This window comes from Schistocerca americana, chromosome X (genome assembly GCF_021461395.2).
Source record: "Schistocerca americana isolate TAMUIC-IGC-003095 chromosome X, iqSchAmer2.1, whole genome shotgun sequence".
NCBI classification, from domain to species: Eukaryota; Metazoa; Arthropoda; class Insecta; order Orthoptera; family Acrididae; genus Schistocerca; species Schistocerca americana.
Window position 1 is genome coordinate 431,595,801 of NC_060130.1, and position 22,511 is coordinate 431,618,311.

The 22,511-nt window shown below is 39.2% G+C and overlaps 1 protein-coding gene across 3 annotated transcripts in view; it reads left to right on the forward strand.

The window, feature by feature from the left end:
- Positions 1-343: 343 nt before the first annotated feature.
- The window catches only part of LOC124555639 (exopolyphosphatase PRUNE1-like), a 139,311-nt gene continuing 117,143 nt past the window's right edge, over positions 344-22,511 (forward strand). For 2 of the 3 annotated variants that reach the window (XM_047129621.1, XM_047129619.1), the window contains exons 1-2: positions 344-456; positions 9,324-9,565. In XM_047129621.1, the coding sequence (XP_046985577.1) occupies positions 427-456; positions 9,324-9,565 (272 nt within the window). In that variant the 5' untranslated portion in view covers positions 344-426. Of the gene's footprint in view, positions 457-1,821; positions 1,959-9,323; positions 9,566-22,511 lie in introns of those variants that run through there. The other variant, XM_047129620.1, reaches the window with a different exon arrangement.

Sequence of the window (22,511 nt, forward strand, 5' to 3'; positions counted from 1 at the left end):
ATATATTCGAGTATTTCTCTCTTATCTGTAAGTCGCCCTTGGACTGTGTCTAACGCTATTAGCTGATTCATTCAGTGATAAGCTTCCGCGTGGCTGTCTTTAAACTAGACTTATGTTCGAGACTTGCTTTTAGCATATCATATAAATGAAATAAACTGTAATGCCACTGAATTTTTTCTACACGGCAGATAGCGGGCGAACAGTATATTGGAACTTGTGTAGTGGGCACATACCAAATTTACAACATGCACCGACTTTTGCGTATATGTCTGCGCAGGCAGATCGTTATGAGTTTACGAATCGAGTTAGTCTGATGTCTTTGGTAGGAAATGCCTTGCAACTAAGCTAACAAAAATTTTGGCGGTAACTTGGATGTAGACGACGTTTGCGTTTAGCATACATATTTATGTACACATAGTAGAAAAAATGGAATGGCAGTACCTAAAAAACGCTGCAGTAAGCTCTTACATTAGATAAATTTTATTTAAATCATCAGCATTCCAAATAGGGCAGCTTTTTTCGTACATCGTCGTAACCTGAAGTGCTAGTTGGAAGAATTGTATTCATTTATTTTTCTGATTTAGTATATTATGTCTGTTGTTGTGTGTATTGATTCATGCTATATTACCTATGTAAGGTGCGACAATCCTATATCATTTTATGATACTGAGACACAAGGATGCCAAATAAATAAAAAAATACCTGGCTCTGAATAAGAGGAGTGGTGAGCAGATTTGGCTATATCCGATAGTGAACATTATCTGTACGAGTTTTTATTTATCTTAATTATAGAGTATCATTTCATTATGTTTTCGAGACAATTGCTTTTGTTTCTCTGTTGCTTCTGATAGTGCAGTTCGAGAAATATGTGTAACAAAATAAATCACTGAATAGGCGATAGAAAATAAGAATTTTGGATGTATTACTTGTTAGCGTTGGAGCAATTTAACGTATGAGCGAAATCTTTCCGTATTATTGGTATCTATGAAATAAAATTTTATGTAATTCAGTTGTAGTAAACGTGCATAGCGCGTCGTGCGTTTAACGTTATTGTTGATCACTTGTTAACCTGTCAGAATTTCAGATTGTGATATGCCTACGTAAAGTTAAATTTAGTGGGGTCAAGGGAAGCGTCTCATACCACCGATCTGCTAACCACCGATCTGCTTTGACCCGTAAAGTAAATGCGTTGTGTGACGTCATTGTGGCGCGGTGTGTTTGAAACGGGTCGTATTTGTAGGTGGTGTGGTGTTGGGGTGGATGTTCGTGACTTTGAGGCACAAGGCTACAAGTCGTAAATGATACAATTTACATTTTTTAGACATGTCTGGCTCCATTTAAACATTTACCTACGTAGCACAAACTAGCGTAATAACGTCAGTAATCTTTGAAATATAAGTTTGACTATATCAGAAGTGGTGACTTGAACATGGCACACCGTTCTGATTAGTAAAAGTTGTAATAAAATACCAGAGGTGTTACGTTCATTGTATTGACAGTTTTTACCTTGCTGCTGAATTGATTGAAGTGGCTGCACATTGCTGATTATGTGAAAGTGAACATCACTGACCACACGGTTGACAGAACGTCCCTGTAGGACTGGAATTGTGTTTATATTGTCTTAGATGTACATACAAAATCTTCAAGGAACTTAAGATACCGGTTTATAATGTCACATAAATAAATTTCTAGAATTTTCTCGTACTATGGTATTGTTTTCTGCATAATTAACATTATAATTATTTAGTGTGATGATAATTTTTTCTTTTGTCATTTGGCAAGGCTTTGAAAAAAAAAATAGAAAATTATATTTTGCAATCCATTACATATACACACTGAAAAGGCAACATCACTGCATTAGAGGGTATAAGATTATATGACAACACTGCTTCTTGTTGGGAGTCACAAGGTTCTTTTAATCAAAGTGTTTAGGCATCAAATCATCCACTCAGATAAAAGTAAGTTGCTTCTGCTAATGATATAAAACATGTAATTAGGTACATAGCACTTGCCACTGCTCCACCCTTTGCAGACTTCATTGTTGACACATAATATATGTTTATAATATACACCCAAATTCTATTGTGTGCACATCTTTTTGGTGTTTACATTGCAGTTTATTATTGACAACAAAAATGTGTTAAATATTTAAGTGGATGTAGAACCCATGCTAAGCCATATATGAAATTATTACCACAATTTTTTTTACTACTCGGCACCATGTTTTTTCCTTCCAACCTAACCTAGACCGTGAGCTATATCACAAGGAAGTTTGGGTCTAACATCCCGTTGATATCGAGGTTATTGGAGATGGAGAAAAAGCTCTGATTCTCTTGAAGATGGAGAAAGAAATCGGTGTGCCCTTTCTAAGGAAACATCCTGGCATTTGCCTGGAGCAAATTAGGAAAATCACAGTAAACTTAAATCTGGCTGGCTGGATGTGATTTTGAACTGCTGTCCTCCCGAATGAGAGTCCAGTGTGCTAACCACTGCACTGCCTCACTTGGTGGCTATGCTACAGGTCATTTTGTCACTACAGGCAACGTTTTGAAGAGGAGGAGGATGTGGTGTGGGGAGGTGTGGGCAACATTATCACACACTAATGCAAAATCTTGTTGGTGTAAATATCCGTTTAGTTGACACGTTACACTTAAAAGTGTTACTATAACTGAACACAATAAGGTGTGATGAACATCGGTGAATAAATTGCTGTTGCACACTCGTAAGTGCTGTGACAATCATGTGACAAAATGATGTAGCTAAAAGTCAGACTTTTGTTTCTACATTTAGTTCTTGAGAACAATTGTCAAAATAGTTAAATAGGGGGGAAAAACTGTTTCTTAGTGGATTTAGTTTCCCGAGCACTTTTTCTGGGTCAACTGAAGCTACCCATAGTGGATCTTGGCTTCGTCCTGTGCTGTAAGGTTTATGTGGCATGTTACACCCTATGTATGCAAATGGGAAGAGAGCAGAACACTGACAGTATTATTTTTGGGATGCACATTATGGTGACTGACTGATCTGTAGTGTAGCCCATTGTATAGATCAGGTTGAAAGGTGACAGTTTGGTTTTGCACGTTGGTGAAGCTAACAAAAGTGAGAACTAAAACTTAGTTGTGTTGATATGCTGATCTGCAGTGCAGTCTGAGACCAAGATTAGATTGAAAGGTGGCAGTTTGGATCAGAGTCAGTGAAACAGTGTTGAAGACTTCAGTTAATCCCTTTTTCTAATGTTCTACAGTATAGAGTGTACTAACAACCTATTACTTTTTCAGTTGTCAGTGATGCTTCGTTGTTTGAAGATGACGCTACATTTCCTAAATGTATCATAGAAAGCACATGAAAGATTGGACACTGACCTCTCAATAGTGTCAAACAATTTTGGCATTCTTTTAGAATTGAACTGAGTGAAGTGGTGCAGTGGTTAGCACACTGGACTCACATTTGGGAGGCCGATGGTTAGAACCTGCATGTGGCCATTCGGACTTAGGTTTTCTGTGATTTCCCTAAATCGCTTCAGGCAAATGCCGGGATGGTTCCTTTGAAAAGGTACAGCCGATTTCCTTCCCCATCCTTCCCTAATCCAAGCTTATGCTCTGTCTCTAATGACCTAATTTTCGACAGGTCGCTAAACACTGATCTCCTCCTCCTCCTCCTCCTCCTCCTTTCAGAATTGAACTTCCGAGCAGCTCTACAGTTAACATATTTGTCACTTTATGTATTCATCAATTTCTGTGTGACTGAAGATTGTGGTGCACAGTGTAGTGCTCAGGAACTACATGCAAACACCTCTCCCATGGCAAGCCGACTTCTGGTGATGAAACTTCTGGGAATTGTTTGACTGGCAATAGTTTACCTTGAGGGTCTAGGTTAAATTAAAAGGTTTGCTGTACCTTGTTCTGTTCTTACAGCAATTTTTAATTCAAATACTCTAATCCATTTTATACGGAATAAATAATTTTCAGTGCTACTGAAACACAAGTAACATTTTTGACAGTTGACAACAGAACAGTGTGGCTAACACTTTACAGATACTTTTTAGCCATGTTTACGTATACAACAACAAAAAATTGCTCAGACTGGACCAGTAAATTACACAGAATTACAAAATTCCTGTTACATTATGAACACACTATATATAACCTGATCCAAGTTCCATTGGGTCATTTTTATTGTTTCACATGTTTATGTTCAACTGAGGAATGCAACTGAACTTATTTAGCTGATGTTTTTGCTTTCTTCTTCTTTTTCTCCCCCCAAAATCACATCCATTCTTCTGTTGACATTTGTCTGGTCCCACTTCTGAGTGTGTGTTTCTTGACAAATGTCTTGGATGCAGATCTGTTGTGTTACATGTCATCTGTGATACCAGTTATTTTGGACGCAAATCTGTTGTGTTACATGTCATTTGTGATGCCAGTTATTTGACGAACTTTTTCAGTTTCAAGCAGCCAGTAGTTCTTAACTGTCACTGAGATGACAAGATAGAAATATTTTGGTCAGCCTGTCATCATCCATTCAAAGGATGTGGCTATAGAACTTAAATTGTTCCTTCCTGAAAGTGTCGGAGACTGCCACAGTTTGTTGACATAAAGATCTCTTTCTCACCTCATATTCAGATATGCAGACTGAGGCATAAATTTTCCATACAGTTGTTCTTTTGTGCATTTCTGTGTCTTGAGTTACTGAACTGCCTCTAATAATCAAGGTTTCCAATGCGTTTAATGCTTCTGGTCTGATTACTGTGTTGTTGTACCTTACAAGAGATGTGTACACCTACCCGCAGATCACCAAGTCAATCTTTGTCTAGATAAGTTGTGCAGTGTCTCTAATATGTCTGACGATCATGTCACTCAGTTCTTTTCAGTTCTGAGTGCACAGTGAGCATAGAAAGGTGTATAGAACGATAGTGCCTCCCACCAAGTGAGACGTGCATGCTGTTGTTATATTTCTTCATGCTGAGACATTCCTGTTTTCATGCAGCTCATATGGTGTAACAGTCATGCATGGCGGGAATATGTGACAATGGTGCATGACTTTGAAGTAGGATGTACAAACATTCATCATGAGGCCTGTCAGGGAAGGAAGTGAGTGTCAACCGATGAACTCCTTCAGCGAGGGGATCAGGCAATTCCAGAAAATCGTCTGTGAAGAGCAATTCAGAACAAGCGAAGAGGAATGTTGTCATCAGGCATTGTTTTTTTTTTTCCTGGCAATGCTCAGCTGCACATTGCAGCTTCAACAAAGGTGCTCGTGCAGTGTTTTCGATGGGAAGTGTTTGATAACCCACCATACACCCCAGAGTTGGATTCATCCAATTTTCATCTGTTTGCTCACATGAATTGCTTGCTATGACAGCATTTTGGCACATATATTGAGCTACAGACCAGAACAGAGAATCAGTGACTCGATAGAGAAATAGCTGTAAGGTGTAGTTAAATGTTGCAAATAAAGTATTTTTTATTTTCTCTGTGGTTTTCATTTCACACCATTTAAACCTTAAAAGAAGTAGCTCTTGTAAAATAGTGCAAACTAACAGGACTTTCACAGAAATATAGGAATTTGGGACATGAATGTTCTTGTTATTAACAACTTAAAACATATTAAAAACTTGAAAATATCTTAGTGCTGCAGGAAGACAGTGGTTATGATCAGTGATATAAGTGTAAGTAAAGAACACACAGCGTGTATAAAAAAAGTGCCCTTCTGCATTCATTCGCTGCATCAACTCGCAACCTAGCTATCAACTTCCAATTTAACTGAGAATTCAGGCTATGATACAGTTGAGTCTGTCACCACACCCCTGCACAAAAAATTTCTATACATGCATAGCATCATTCTTCTCAGTGGATTACCACCTCTGCCTGACCTACAGTCATGTACAAAAATACGTAAACACCACAAATACAATATATTACCATGCCTATTACAGTGTAGGAAAACCATTGACATTGAAAACTGCTTTCCATCATCTCAGAATGGATAAATACAGATCATTTATGGGTTTCAAGGGACTGTTACACCATTCTCCTGCAAAATAGTGGCAAGTTCAAGTAATGATGGAGGTAGATGGTGATAACACACCCTTCTCTACAAAGTAGACCGCAAAGGCTCAATAATTTGAGAGCTGGAGACTGTGGTGGCCAGGGGAGAAGCAAAAATTCATCCTCATGCTCTCAAAACCAGTCTTGGATGATGTGAGCTGTTTGAACAGGGGTCTTGTCGTTTTGGAGAACAAACATTGTAGAATGTGATGAACCTGATCTGCTAAAATGTTCACATAATCCTTTGCAGTAATCTGTATTCATAGGGCCCATGAAATATTGCAGTATGGCTATGGCTGCCAAAATCGCCACCGTTTTCCCCTCCCCCCTCCCACCAATAAAAATCTTTCACTCTTGGGATGTAAACTTGGCCAGAAGTTGGTAACAGTGTGAAATGAGTCGCATCAGTACAGGGTCGTCATAGTAATTAATGGATTTGATATGGTTGATTCAAAGGGTGGCGGGTGCCTTTCCTGTCGCAACATTGTTACTCCCTGGGATGGAGTGTGTGTACCCCAACTGTCTATTCATGTAACAGCATGTGAAAATTTTCAGAATTTGTGAAATCATCTAACTGCAGTGGCACTTTGGTACTAGCGCCGTTTTCACATATTGTCTAAAAACCTCATCCAGGAGGACTGGTACATCAATCCTTGTCAATCCGCCAGGCCCGTTCGATCCAGAGTTAGCACATTACCCTATCCCAGAAGCGGCGCTTTAACACACATGGTTATCTGAGCAAATGTTAACTCTTATTTGCACTGGTTTTGCAGTATCGATAGGAAGCAGTTGTCCCCTATTCATAGAGTGGACCAAATGACATTCTTCCTATTCTGTATAGTCCGGGTTTTATGATCTCAGCACCGTGTTTTCCTGTTATGGGCATTTGCATCACTGATGAGTGGTTTTATAATTCCAGCTCTCATTGCAATTCCCTGCTTATGGAGCTCCCTTCATGTTGTTTTACTGCTGACAGGATTTATGAGTGCAACATTCTGTTCTGCTGTGACTTTTGCAGCTGTCACCCTGTTATTTTTTGTCAGAATCATCTTCAATTATTGTCCATTATTTTCACACAGCACACACGTTCATCTGTGGTTTGACTTAGTGGATGACAAATTTCTTGGTTACTGAAGTACCCACCTTATGAGTATCAACAATTCATGTATGTTTAAATGCACTTAGCTCCAGCATCATGATCTGACAACTGTACAGAAGAGTGTTCTGACCATGACTGACACTGGCATTGTATTGAAGACATTCCACATATGTCATTCATGGTGAAATATGAGTGTGCCAGAAAGTAATGCCTACAGATTTTTTATATGATAACCCTTAAAGTTTTTTTTATATAAAACAAACTTTTTATTGATATTGAGAACAGAATAAAAAATTTGAAGGCTTTACTTTTTACCATGCTCTTGTACAACAGTGCAACCTCCAGGCTTGGCTAACAAGTACATTTATGTTCAAGAATGCATTTCTTGCAGTGTTACCATATTTTTGTACAGCCACTGTAGTATAGTAAACAACATGATGAATACCAACATTCACAAATAATGAGCAGCATATTACAAAAAAACATGCAACATCTACAACTGGAACATACAAACGAAAACATACCGGCCACAGCTACACTATGTGATCAACACTATCCGGACACCCCAAAAACATAAGTTTTTCATATTAGGTGCATTGTGCTGCCACCTAATGCCAGGTACTCCATATCAGCGACCTGAGTAGTCATTAGACATCATGAGAGAGCAGAATGGGGCGCTCCACGGAGCTCAGGGACTTAGAACGTGGTCAGGTGATTGGGTGTCACTTGTGTCATACGTCTGTATGCGAGATTTCCACACTCCTAAACATCCCTAGGTCAACTGTTTCCAATGTGATAGTGAAGTGGGAACGTGAAGGGTACAGGCCGACCTCATCTGTTGACTGACAGAGACCGCCAACATTCTGAGGGAAGAAGATGGACCAGTATCCACCTGACAGGGGATTGAAACCAGCCACATGTAGCATTAATAACAATTCGACAGGTTTACCAGTTTATGGATGAGACAGTATTTCTATACAGTACACTACTTCATGGAACATTGACGGGATCCATCAAAGGCGGAAATAGTAGGACGAGACCCCACATTGTGCGTATGCTACTGTGTGATGGGCAACTGATACACATTATTAATGTGTCCTTTAATTCCACCATGTTAAGAATACTTAACATATGTTGGCAAAAACATGCCCACAACATTGCAGTACAAGCATGTAACAAGTTCACTTGTTATTTAGATCAAAAACTGAGTGGGAACTCCATTGCTTTCTATTTACATGACCAGCTATCTGTTCATATCAAACTGTTAACTCTGTATTATACTGGAAAGTCGTAGATGGAATACAGATGGAAGGAAAGACGATAACCATTCATCCTTTAGCATATGCATTCAGTGGTAGACAGGGAGTTGAATGTATGTGGCAGCAATTCTTGTGAAATAATGGGCCTTCTTGATTCAACTATTGACATTGTGAAAGAGGGGGTAGTGGCTCACCTGATATACAGTTATCTTTCACTCTTTTTTATAGTCCATTCACAGTGTTCTCATTTGCACTGTGTTCTTAAATGAAGCCCATTGGTCAGCATGGGAGCATACATATTAGGTGTTTTCTGTAGACCCTTATTTGTATCAATGTCCAATAAAGGCTGTGCCTGACTACCACAGAAATATATTATACTGTCAGTAGTACCATTAGCAACTAGCAATGTTCCTTAACAGTGAGATGTGGATGTGACATGTCTTCTTGCCTGTGGATACTTTCACAGTCTTCTATCAGCTGACATTAATAATGATTGAATGATCGCGTGGTCATTGCCATTTTGAAAGTATGTTTCTAGGTGCTGTGCTATTTCAATCAGAACTGTGTCAGAATCACTTTATCACTAGCCATCTTCATTCTCATACAATACCTGTTCACTTTTCACTGACACACATACTCATATACAAAAGTTGAATCAGAAGCTTGTATCTAATATCCTGTTGCCCATGTGAAAATGAATTGAAAAACTTACATAATACAAAATGAGATCTTTTGGTTATTTTATATAAAATGTATGGGGACTGCACACCTCTCTCTCTCTCTCTCTCTCTCTCTCTCTCTCTCTCTCTCTGTCTCTCTCTCTCCCCCCTCCCAACCCTAATGCCATTTCCATTATTAGTAAATGCTATCATTAAGTGCTACAGTCATTAAATATACAATATACCTGTTTCTTTGTTCCAGCATGAAAACTTTGAGATGAATGAGGAAGTAACTATAGTTCTGGGCAATGAAACTTGTGATGTTGATTCTGCAGTGTGCTCACTAGTGTATGCGTATATAAGACAGGGCCTTAGTGCTGTGTTGCAAGAAACCAAACACTATATACCTGTGCTTAATATAAATGAAGAAGATAAAGTACTCAAAGCTGAAGTATTCTATTTTCTTGAAAAATATGGTGTACCAATTGACTGCTTACAATTTAGGTAAGTACTAAATATTTAAGAAAATGGCACAGTTGTGTCTTTTTGTGTGATCTCTTTGTATTAGCTACCTTCCACGGCCTATTTTTCCGGCCACATTATGATGGGTCTTTTAAATGAGCATATTTCATGGAGTGTCGTGCCTTGTGGTACTGATATGTTGTTAATATGATGTATCTCAGCTATGCATTATTGGGAAAAATGTAAATATTTCACCTAAACACACCTGAAGTTATCTTCTGAAACATGTAGTGTGGGGAAAATTCAGTTCACTGGCAAAGGTCAAATATTTTGTTACTGCATATTTAACGTATGTTGGCAAAAATCTACATACAGTGTTGTAATACAAGAAGATAACAAGTTCCGTGATGGAGAAGTTTTTTTTTATGTTTTGGAATTAAAGTAAACTCACGATTATCCGCAGTAATTGGGGACCTAAAGACCATGGATAATCAAATTCAACAGATAATGCGCAGTTAAAGTACACCATAATATATTAGGGTTGTTTGAAAATAAAAATTAATTACATTATCGTAATTAAATGCATTAATATTTATAATAATTTCTACTTTAATCATTATAGTACATGTGAAAATTCGGTACTTACAATGAATACTGTACAATCCTATTTCACATTGCCTTACACTACTTTGAAACAAAATATAGTCCAGGTCTTGCAGTGTTGAAGCAGTACATTGTTTACTACACTCTTGTAGTAATGTGAGATTACTGCTCTCTCACAACAACTCCTGGGTTAAAGGAAAATTTTCAGCAGCAAAATAGTGGGAGAAATAGGCCAGGATAATCTGCAAAGTGTGTAATCCACCCACGGATAATTGAGGGTTTACTGTAATAGGTGTACAATTGCATAGTCAGTATTTTTGTTTTATATTCTAGTACCCTACAATAATGGCAAGTCATGCTTGGAAAACAGAGTGAAGATGATACTGTTAATGTTTGCAGCCGTTTCTCCTCAGCTGTTACTTCAATTATGCTTTATCATATAGATAAGAAAAATTCCATCTTTTTGGAAATAAATATTTTATTTAATAGGAAGGTCAGCTTTGGCCGTAATATTGATAAAACATCAATACTATGGCCAACGCTGACCTCCCTTTTAGTTTAACATATATGGTCGTTGTGCACACAGCACTCCATGGAGTCGCCAATCAATGTTTTATTTGTGTCCCAATGCACATATCCATTGTACACTGCACATGCTGTAAGGCATACAGCAGACTGCCACAGCCTGTGAGCCATACCACGTGCAATATGCAACACTATAGGGTATATGCAGAGGAATGTTTAAATGTGACCTGTCCATTGCAATACTGTACTGTGTGTTTCTAGTACCTACATATAGAACAACAACAACAACAAATGTGCGCGCACACACACACACACACACACACACACACACACACACACACGGAGAGAGAGAGAAAGAGAGAGAGAGAGATCGACTAACTGACCGACAACTAACCGACCAACTAACCGACCGGTGACTGACCGACCTAGTCAAGCTAGTAGTTGAAATGCTGTTCTGGCATCGTGAATTAGGCTTTCTGTGGTTCTTGTGACTCAGTATAGCTGAATATCGAGATGACTACTTCAGCAAGAATGTGAGTAATTGCATTCCAATCTTATCCATGTTCATCTGTTCCTCCTATTGTAGTTGTATTCCTGTTGACAAAAATGGGAAGAAAAGTGGTGATGCTTATACTTGTGACTACGTTTGTTACGTCTAGTGTGTGGTAATTAGCATACATGAGAAGTAGTAAGGAGCATCATCATCATCTATTTTACCCCATTAAATGGTTTGCCCACTCCAAGCACTGAACTCAGGTATGTCTGTAACTTCTTCTTTAATGAGCAACAGTCTTGGGCAAATTTCAGCCAGTTAACTCTAACAATCTTCCACAGGTCTGGGTCCATTGGTGATCATTTCTTCTGGCAACATGGCTGGCCCATTGCCATTTCTCCCCCATTGCCATTTCTTAATGGCTGTTCTCTTCAGTATGTCTTTGACATCAGTAACTGAGCTGATGCCATTTTTTGGGTCAATCCCAACATAGAGCTTTTCATGCTTCGCTGTGCAGTTATCATTTTCATCCTGTATATTCACAAAGTGTCCAGCTCTCACAGCTGGGAGTCAACAAGGAGAGAGCACATTGAACAAAAACTATCAGTTTTACTGCCATATTTGACCTTAAAGATAACTGAATGTCACCTAAATGCTTGACAGAGCAGTTTGTTGTATACAAAGATTCTTGATCTTATGTCTGTGAGCATATTTACAAGCTGTCCAAGATAAATGTATTCTGTGACAGTCTCCACTTATGAAACTATATTTCATATTTACTCCTGCTCTTTTTTAAATGGAGAGACATGCTTTTTCACTGGATCCTATATACACACACTTTGTCTTTTGTGTTATATTTTACTCAGCATGTAATGTGCATTGTACAAAATATTATTTACACCATTAGCACAGTGTATCAATATGAAATTTTATGGTACTTCCTGTTGCGGGTGTCGATGGTCGAACCCGGGACTCCAGATGGCCGAGCTGAAGCCGGGGCCCATTGTGCCGTTTCTTCTCAGGAGTCTGAGCAAGTTCAATAGCGTCAAGGGGCAGTGCAGAGTGATATAGTGGTATTCGGAAGCATTGCTTTATTCACATAATTTACAGTACTTCGATGGGTGCAGCGTAGTGTCAGCGTGTCGCCCGCAGCACTTTTCCACGAGTCCAGCCGGCTCAGCAACTCCTGGTATGCTGTGACGCCGCTGCTCCGTCATCAAGGCCGTTCAGCTGGGAGTCTGCCAGGCTCTGCCTGGTTGCTGCCCGCCGATTCGTCGCGTCTTGCATCACATAGCTGCCCACGATTCCGGAGACTGTTACAGTCCCTGGTCCCCAGTGCCCTCCACCCCGTTTAGCCTGCTCTGTCCGATCATGGGTCGAAGGTGGTTGTACTGGTCACCCGGGGCCTTCGGGCCGCTGCTGCTCCCAGGACAGGTCTGGACTCGAACCTGTGGCCTCGTGGATGCTGTGCCGCAACTTGCCGCTAGTTGTGCTTGCCGGATGGCAACATACGCCGCCGTCCCTGGCGCCGCTGCAGCGCTGGCGGCCCCCCCCCCCCCCCCCAGTATATGTCTCGCCCGGACTCTGGTACGCCAGGAGGGAAGGAGGGAAGCGAACGTGGCCTGTCCCGGACCCGCTGCAGACTGCTAGACTGCTGTCTGTCACTGCCCTCCTTTAGGCAGATCATGCTGTCTCCCAGTACCTGGCTGCCATTCCGTCCTGCCCCAGTGTTGTGTCCCTGGAGGTGGAATACAGCCCGAACAAGTACATAGAAATAAGGTATAGGTTTACACAGATTATTTACAACATCTTTGCCAGACTGGCCCCTATAAGCGTAGACCAGCACGGGTCCGAACCGACTCTCGACTGACCAGGCACACACCCTCTCAAGCTAAAAGTGCCTGACTATTTATCCTCCTTCTCCCCTCACTTCTGACGTAGTGTCAGAGAGAGACAGAAACTATGGCAGGGGTAAATTCCCGTACATCAGCCACTTACACATCGCTACTCCCGACTCTGGCCTACTGCCTCGCCTCATAAATCACAATAACGTAAAGCAATGCTGCAGCTCCCTGCCTCGCTGTTTCACCACTCCAAACAAATCATACATGCAATACGCCGCCGCAGCTCCGCACCATGTTTACTCTGTCTGGCCTACTGGCTGCCGCCTATTACCACACAGTGCTGGCAGCCCCAGACCTTATTGCCCAACGGCGCATTTACTGAATTTTAACAATATTCCCCTTTCCTACAACTAAGACTAATACTAGTGCAGCATTACTGCTGTAACAAATTATGTTCATGATATCTTGGTTATAGAACCTTTCACTGATTACGTCCTTGTTATGTTGCACCACCATATTGATAGTGGCGTACCGGGGTGCTAGTTTAGTTTTTTACTGCGTTTCATGGATCATGTTCACATCAACTCACCAAGATGTGAAACATATCAGTTGTTTCACAAATAAGATACATTTACCCTGTGAAAATATGGATACATGCTGTCCATTTATATAACTATATTTGTTATTACTCTTAATTTACAACAAAATTTGATAAATGCAACCCAAACACATACATACAGCTTAGCTCAGAAATTTATCTACGATAGGTTTTTCCAGTTCATGTGCTAGCTGGGTAGTAGCCGGATACTCATAGGCACAGATGGGCAAATAGTTGACGCTCTGGCAGTAAGGCTGTTGGGCCATAGCTTGTGTGACATTTCTGCACCAGCTGAGGCCCACGTGCTTTGTTGGCCAAATGGTTTATGTTTACTCAGAAAGTGTGCAATAGGATCTTTTAGTGGGTAGCCTATGCCAGCTGCACCTGCCGATGACCGAGCTGAGCGGTGGCTCGTGGTGCCCGTGCCCTATGGGGCAACTTTGAGACAACTTTATCCATGGAATAGGAGTTGTGAAGTAATGAGGATTTAAATTTGTTCTTAAAACTTTCATTATCTGCCAGTGTTTTTAATCCTCGAGAGAGGTGATAATATATTTTTATGGTTGCATTCTTTGCAAGAGTAAAGCCCATCTCACACAGAGTAGGATTTGCTGTAAGTTTTTTTCCTGGCTCACGTGATGGCTGCCAAGTAGGCTCTGTTGTCTGCTAGGCTGCTACCTTGCTGGGAACTCTGCATGTTTTCTTTGATAGACCCAGTGCTATTTTGCTCGTAAAATGCTTGAGTGCTGCCTGCCATGGGCAATTGTGAGATGTTTCAACTTCTGACACCACGCCTTGAAACCCTGACCAGGATGCTTTCGTCACTATTCACTTTCATCCTGTTGTCTTTCATTGTGTACACATTGTATACAAAACAATGGCACCACAGTGGACCGAGGAAGCAACTGATGCTTTTTGATATGTGTGTACAGGAAGGAACTGTGTCTATACGTAGTAAATAGAACAAAATAATATAATAAACACTATTGCACAGAACCACTCACAAGGACTGCAAATTGTGTGTGCCTCATTCATCCAAACGCTACAAGCAAGGATTGCTACACAAAAATGCATGGTTTGTGGTGTCAGTACAGTGTTGAACACACGAAAGTGAGGTCATCAAAGATGAGTGCCAGTGGGCTGAACGATGTAACTACAAAATCATATATTTTCTAATATGTTATTTTTCAAAGTTATAGCACAGCCTTGTGATAATGTTGCACTTAATAGTACTGTGTGATGCATATACAGCAAATAGATAATATTATAGTGGATTTTCACTTCTGATTATTTTTGGAAATACATAATCTTCAATGACCAATGGATTGAAATGTAGTTTCCCCACCAGAATTTTATTGTGGTTAATATGAACTTACAATTTTGTAGATGTACAAACTAGCTCTGATACTATGATAAATTACTGATCTTGGCAGTCCATTTTCTACCAGTGCCTAGGTGGACAGTCCTTAGCAGTGAACAATGATGAAAGTAAATGTGTAAGTTAGCCAACTATTTACTTAAGGCAAAAACTGAATTTTATAGGCCTTATACACTGTGCATGTCCAATTAAAATTCTGTGACAAAAAGTTTGAATTAAATTTTAGAAATTATCATAAAAGCTACCCCTGATTGGGGAACTACTGCTTACATTCTTTACAAAACTTCAGTATACTTAGCTGTTTTATTGCAATGTTAAGCATTTCATTCAGTTATAGTACTGCAATAAATTTCAGTATGTTCTGCAATTTGCACGCAAGCAGTGAGTCTTTGCATTCACAAAGTAGAAAAATGCAGCAGTCTCCACAACACTTTGTGGAGGAGTGCTGTAGACTGGATTTACATATACTGAATCCAGTGTGCATTGTTAAACAAATTGCAGAACCAGCAACAGTACCAGTAGAACCACCACCACCACCACCTCCTACCCAGCAGACTCCTGATTAGAAGGAGAAACAGGAAGAGGTTTCGTGATAGTTACATGGCTGTAGTCATACTGATTGCACAAAAAATATATTTGAAACAGGCTCACCAACAAGCTGCTGCCAAATCTGCCATTGACAACCACGTGGATTTCATTGGCTCGATAGCCAGAGAAATAACTGAAACAATAAGATTTCAATTAATGATTGCCATGGTTGAAAAGACAAAAGGCATGAGGATAACTTATAAATATATCATTTGATTTTCCTGTTTTCAATATTGAATTAGTTCAGCAAACCATGCATTTTTGTGTAGCGGTCATTAGTGAATAGTGTTTTATTTGTCTCATAACATACAGTTTCTAGCCAGCCGGAGTGGCCGTGCGGTTCTAGGCGCTACAGTCTGGAACCGAGCGACCGCTACAATTGCAGGTTCGAATCCTGCCTCGGGCATGGATATGTGTGATGTCCTTAGGTTAGTTAGGTTTAATTAGTTCTAAGTTCTAGGCAACTGATGACCTCAGAAGTTAAGTCGCATAGTGCTCAGAGCCATTTGAACCATACAATTTCTAATCATATGATTAGTGTACAGGAGACACATCAAAAAAATGGATAACACAACTTAGGTCTAATTGGTACAAATAATTTTAACATTAATATAAACTTTTATTTTTCTTTTCTCCCTTTTGTGAAGGACAGCTACATTTACACACAAGACTATATGTAAATTTACCCTGCACAAATGTTCAGTTCATCCTTCATGAACTCCTCAACAGTGTAGTAGCAGCGTTTGACAAGTATATCATAAAGCTTTGTTTTCAGTGTCTCTAGGTTCATACTCAGAACATTCTTTCCTTTTAGCTTGTTATGAATTTTCATTGCCATATACTACATCTACATCCATACTCCAGAAGCCACCTGACGGTGTGTGGCAGAGGGTACCTTGAGTACCTCTATCGGTTCTCCCTTCTATTCCAGTCTTGTATTGTTCGTGGAAAGAAGGATTGTTGGTATGCTTCTGTGTGGGCTCTAATCTCTCTGATTTTATCCTTATGGTCTCTTCGCGAGATATACGTAGGAGGGAGCAATATACTGCTTGACTCTTCGGTGAAGGTATGTTCTCGAAACTTTAACAAAAGCCCGTACCGAGCTACTGAGCGTCTCTCCTGCAGAGTCTTCCACTGGAGTTTATCTATCATCTCCGTAACGCTTTTGCAATTACTAAATGATCCTGTAACAAAGTGCGCTGCTCTCCGTTGGATCTTCTCTATCTTTTCTATCAACCCTATCTGGTACGGATCCCACACTGCTGAGCAGTATTCAAGCAGTGGGCGAACAAGCGTACTGTAACCTACTTCCTTTGTTTTCGGATTGCATTTGCTTAGGATTCTTCCAATGAATCTCAGTCTGGCATCTGCTTTACTGACGATCAACTTTATATGATCATTCCATTTTAAATCACTCCTAATGCGTACTCCCAGAGAATTTATGGAATTAACTGCTTCCAGTTGCTGACCTGCTATTTTGTAGCTAAATGATAAGGGATCTATCTTTCTATGTATTCGCAGCACATTACACTTGTCTACATTGAGATTCAATTGCCATTCCCTGCACCATGCGTCAATTCGTTGCAGATCCTCATGCATTTCAGTACAATTTTCCATTGTTACATCCTCTTGATACACCACAGCATCATCTGCAAAAAGCCTCAGTGAACTTCCGATGTCATCCACCAGGTCATTTATGTATATTGTGAATAGCAACGGTCCTATGACACTTCCCTGCGGCACACCTGAAATCACTCTTACTTCGGAAGACTTCTCTTCATTGAGAATGACATGCTGCGTTCTGTTATCTAGGAACTCCTCAATCCAATCACACAATTGGTCTGATAGTCCATATGCTCTTACTTTGTTCATTAAACGACTGTGGGGAACTGTATCGAATGCCTTGCGGAAGGAGACTGCACATATAGGTTTAAGCAATGAGTGGGAAGCATAAAATTGTCTTTGTTTATCGTGTTATACATGTGATTGAAACAGTTTTTCTCGAATAACTCTAAATTGCTATGTAGAAAGATGATAATATCATAGATGTATAAGGAGGGAACTGTTAATAACTGTTGTTTTTCAAATAGTGGGCGACAGGATATCCTTGGATGGGTAGTACACATTTTCCTTATTATTCTTTTCTGTAACTTTAGTATGCGCAATATATTGCTTGAATTTCCCCCAAATATAATACCATACCTTACAACTGATTGAAAGTAGCTGTGGTATGCATTTTTCCTTGTATTCATGTCTGTTGCACCAGCTAATATTTGCATAGCAAATGCAAAGCTACATAATTTGTTTAACAGGTAGTCAACATGTTTATTCAAATAGTTCAAATGGCTCTGAGCACTATGGGACTTAACAGCTATGGTCATCAGTCCCCTAGAACTTAGAACTACTTAAACCTAACTAACCTAAGGACATCACACAATACTCAGTCATCATGAGGCAGAGAAAATCCCTGACCCCGCCGGGAATCGAACCCGGGAACCCAGGCGCCAGAAGCGAGAATGCTACCGCACGACCACAAGCTGCGGACCATGTTTATTCCAATTTAAATTTTTATCTAGGTTTAACCCTAAAAACTTCACAGAATCTACTTCTTCTATATCCTGATTTTTATGAGTTATTTTAATTTCTTGGGGCTTTGACTGTTTTGTTCTGAATTGGACTATGTGGGTTTTGGGGATGTTCAATCTTAATCCATTCAGTTGGAACCATGTTTCTAGTTTGTTCATTGTGTTTGTCATGTAGAGAGGGATGTTATGTTTTCTGGCTCCTGGTTTTCAATTAATACAGATGTGTCATCTGCAAATAAAATCGATGGCGCATTTATATTGTTCGGTAAATCATTAACATTGAACAAAAACAAAATAGGTCCTAGAATTGAGCCTTGAGGGACGCCTTGGGCTACTGTTTTCCATTTTGAATAGTAATTTGCTGCATTTGATGAGACAGTAACTCTTTGTTTCCTATTTGATGAGTATGAAGTAAGCCAATTTAGAACATTACCCTTGATCCCATACTTGTCAAGCTTATAGATGAGCAGTGCATGATTTACAGAGTCAAAGGCTTTTGTGAGATCACAAAACATTCCTGCAACTTTGGTTGTCTAATGATGCACTGATGTTGTCGATAAACTTGTTAATTGCATCAATAGTACTTTTGCCACGCTGGAAACCAAATTGGTTTTCCGTAATAATATCATATTTCTCCATAAAATTTCGAATCTGCATAGCAGCAGCATTTTCAAAGATTTTTGATAGGACTGGAAGGAGGGAGATGGGACGATAATTCCCCATATCCTCTCTTGACCCTTTTTTGAGCAACGGCTTTACTTCTGCATACTTCAGCACCTCTGGGGAGCTTCCTTGTTCAAAGGATTGGTTTATTATTTTAGATAGTGGGTATCCTATTATTTTACACACAAATTTAAGGAAATTTGCTGGTATTCCATCCCAACCTGCAGAATTTTTGTTTTTTAGTTTTGATATAATTTTTTCTACCTCTACTGTTGAAACTGTTTTGAATTTTGTGAGGCATTCAGAATTATGATTTAGTCCAAAGGGGCATACATTGTTCTCATAATCTGCAACATTAACCTCTGGTTTAACTACATTAATGAAGAACTCATTGAGAAGCATTCTGAAATGTGAGCTTGTGGTGTGTGGACACATGAGGCACACTGCATTTGCAATCCTCATGAATAGTTCTGCATGAAAGTGATTGTTATAATAATTCGTGGTTTCACAATGAACAGATATGGCTACTCTGTATATGCACATATCAAAGCATCAACATGTAATTTACAATAAATGAAATTTCCAATATTTTCCTCATTATTTACGACTTTATGTATTCCTTTCTTAAATAGTGTAACCAGAATGCAGTCATTGCATGATAGTTTATATATAATTAATCCATATCATATCAGGTGTCTGCTGTGGAAAAGTGCACATTTTACAAGACACAGTAATGCAGCAACTATTTTATATCCCATACTGTGCACTAATTGAGTATTTGGTGGTTTAAGGGTCCACAGATTCTGGAAATGGGTATAAATTATGTTTGTGGTTGTTCATTGATATTCAAGATAAATTTATGTTGTACCACATCATATTGCATGTACATGGACAGAGGCTAAAGGTCAGGACAGTGTGGATATCAAATAAGTTTTCATCTCCTTTTGTTTTCTGTGTATATTTCTATGTAGAAGTGTGACACATTTCTTCCACAGAAAGGGGACAGAAGAAACAATGCTTTGGCTGTGTTGTTTGTGCTTTGTATTGGGAAGTCAATAGTACTCTACAGATTTCAGTGGTAATTGATGTGATAGGCAGATCTGTCTTTATAGATTGTGTTTATAGATTCCCAAGAGATTACGGAAATTTGTTAAGACTCAACATTCTTGAGTTGGTGCTGCCTCTGGTTAAAATTTTGTAGTGGCATTGCATTGTACATATAATATACTGGTATGTATGATGTGTTGACTGGAATACTCTCTTTCAAATTCTGAAGGTGACAGGGGTCAAATACAGGGAGTGAAAGGCTATTTACAATTTGTACAGAAACTAGGTGGCTGTTACAAGAGTCGAGGTGCATGAAAGGGAAGCAGTGGTTGGGAAGGGAGTGAGACAGGGTTGTAGTCTATTCCCGATGCTATCCAATCTATATATTGAGCAAGCAGTAAAGGAAACACAAGAAAAATTTGGAGTGGGAATTAAAATCCATGGAGAAGAAATAAAAACTTTGAGGTTTGCCAATGACATTGTAATTCTGTCAGAGACAGCAAAGGACCTGGAAGAGCAGTTGAATGGAATGGACTGTGTCTTGAAAGGAGGATATAAGATGAACATCAACAAAAGCAAAACAGGGATAATGGAATGTAGTTGAATTAAATCAGGTGATGCTTAGGGAATCAGGTTAGGAAATGAGACACTTAAAGTAGTAGATGAGTTTTGCTATTTGGGGAGCAAAATAACTGATGATGGTTGAAGTAGAGAGGGTATAAAATGTAGATTGGCAAGGAAAGTGCTTGTGAAGAAGAGAAATTTGTTAACATCAAGTTTAGATCTGTCAGGAAGTCTTTTCTGAAAGTATTTGTATGGAGTGTAGCCATGTATGGAAGTGAAACATGGCCAACAAATAGTTTAGACAAGAAGAGAACAGAAGCTTTCGAAATGTGGTGTGACAGAAGAATGCTGAAGATTAGATGGGTAGATCATATGACTAATGAGGAGGTAATGAATAGAATTAGGGAAAACAGGAATTTGTGGCACAACTTGACTAGAAGAAGGGATCGGTTGGTAGGACATGTTCTGAGGAATCAAGGGATCACCAATTTAGTATTGGAGGGCAGCATGTAGGGTAAAAATCATTGAGGGGAACCAAGAGATGAATACACGAAACAGATTCAGGAGGATGTAGGGTGCAGTAGGTACTTGGAAATGAAGAAGCTTGCACAGGATAGAGTGGCGTGGAGATCTGCATCAAACCAGTCTCTGGACTGAAGACCACAACAACAACATGTATGATGTGGCAAATTCAGCTCGTAATCACTTAAAAATTTTCACATTAAGTGAGAGACTGCAGTACTTAATTTCATTTGCATGGGTGGTGTCTTAAATCCTGTTTTAGTAGACATGTAAAATTTTAACAAATAACCAGTACTAATTAAACAACGTTAGGCTTCAGGTAATTTAATGTTGCTCTTCTGTCTGACAGTATGGCAGTATAAAAATACAGGTTACTGTTGGGAATGCAGCAGGACAGCATAGGTTATCTTCAATCACAAAGATTCCCAACAATTAGTTATAAAATGATATTTATTGAAGGTGAAGAAATACTCATCTTAAATGACACTGATTCTTGTGAAATGTCCAGTGCAATTACACATTTGAAATTATAACAAGTCCTCTAAAATATTAAAATCCTGTCACTGTGCCTCTGAGTGATGCCTACGTAGAGTTCAGAGCTGGACTAAGATGCGTATGGAGCCAAAGTCTCGAAGATGATGGATGAACACTGCAGCTTGTAGACTCTGTGGTAACTGGAGGTTGTACATGACTTGGGGCACTAAACACAACTGTCTGCCGTAGCATGGTGCAGTGTCCTTTGAAGTTTTCACCACAGTTATTTCTTGTAAGAAAGTAGAAATAGTATTCAGTCGATCCTGTAGGTAGCAGCACACTGACAACATTGCAAAATAACACCAGGAAATATTGTTAAAGCAAAATAAAGAACTACAAGCTATGAAAGGAAACTTCGCTGCCAGCAACTCACCTAACAGCCTAGAATTGGGTCATGATAGTTATTAACACCAATTTTTTTTTAAAGATAATTAAATGCAGGAAGTTATCAAAGAAACCTTGGTTCACAACAGGTATCAGTATCTTCACAAAATAGTCAGACCAAGAACTGATCCAGAAAAACTTTACTGTTTAATATGGAATATTTTTAACATCTCGATTGCCACAAAACCATTCCTGGCCACATGGCAGTCAATGTGTTGACAGAGAGAATTGGAAAGAAAGTGAAGATATTATTCAGTTTAGAGAGAATGAGAATATTGTAAAAAAACAATCCATGTGTAACACACATTTTTAATAATTGCCTTTTAAGAATAGTGTAGAAAATTGGCACAAATGCCATATTTACCCAAGTATATGACAACCTTGAATATAAGACGACCCCCTTTTTTTAAGAGACTCTTTGAGAAAAACTATTTTTAACGTATTTGTGACTGATCATAACTACAAACTGTGTTAATGACAAACTATATGTGTAAAAAGTTTACGTTCTTAACTTATGCCATTTATTGATTGTCTATATTTTGTTAATACAAGGAGAAATAAAATAAACAAAAAGAAATGGTTACATTAATTTTTATCTTTGCTACCTTTTTGCTTACTTAGCCTGTCATCTGTGGTATCATTATTTTTAATTCTCCTCAG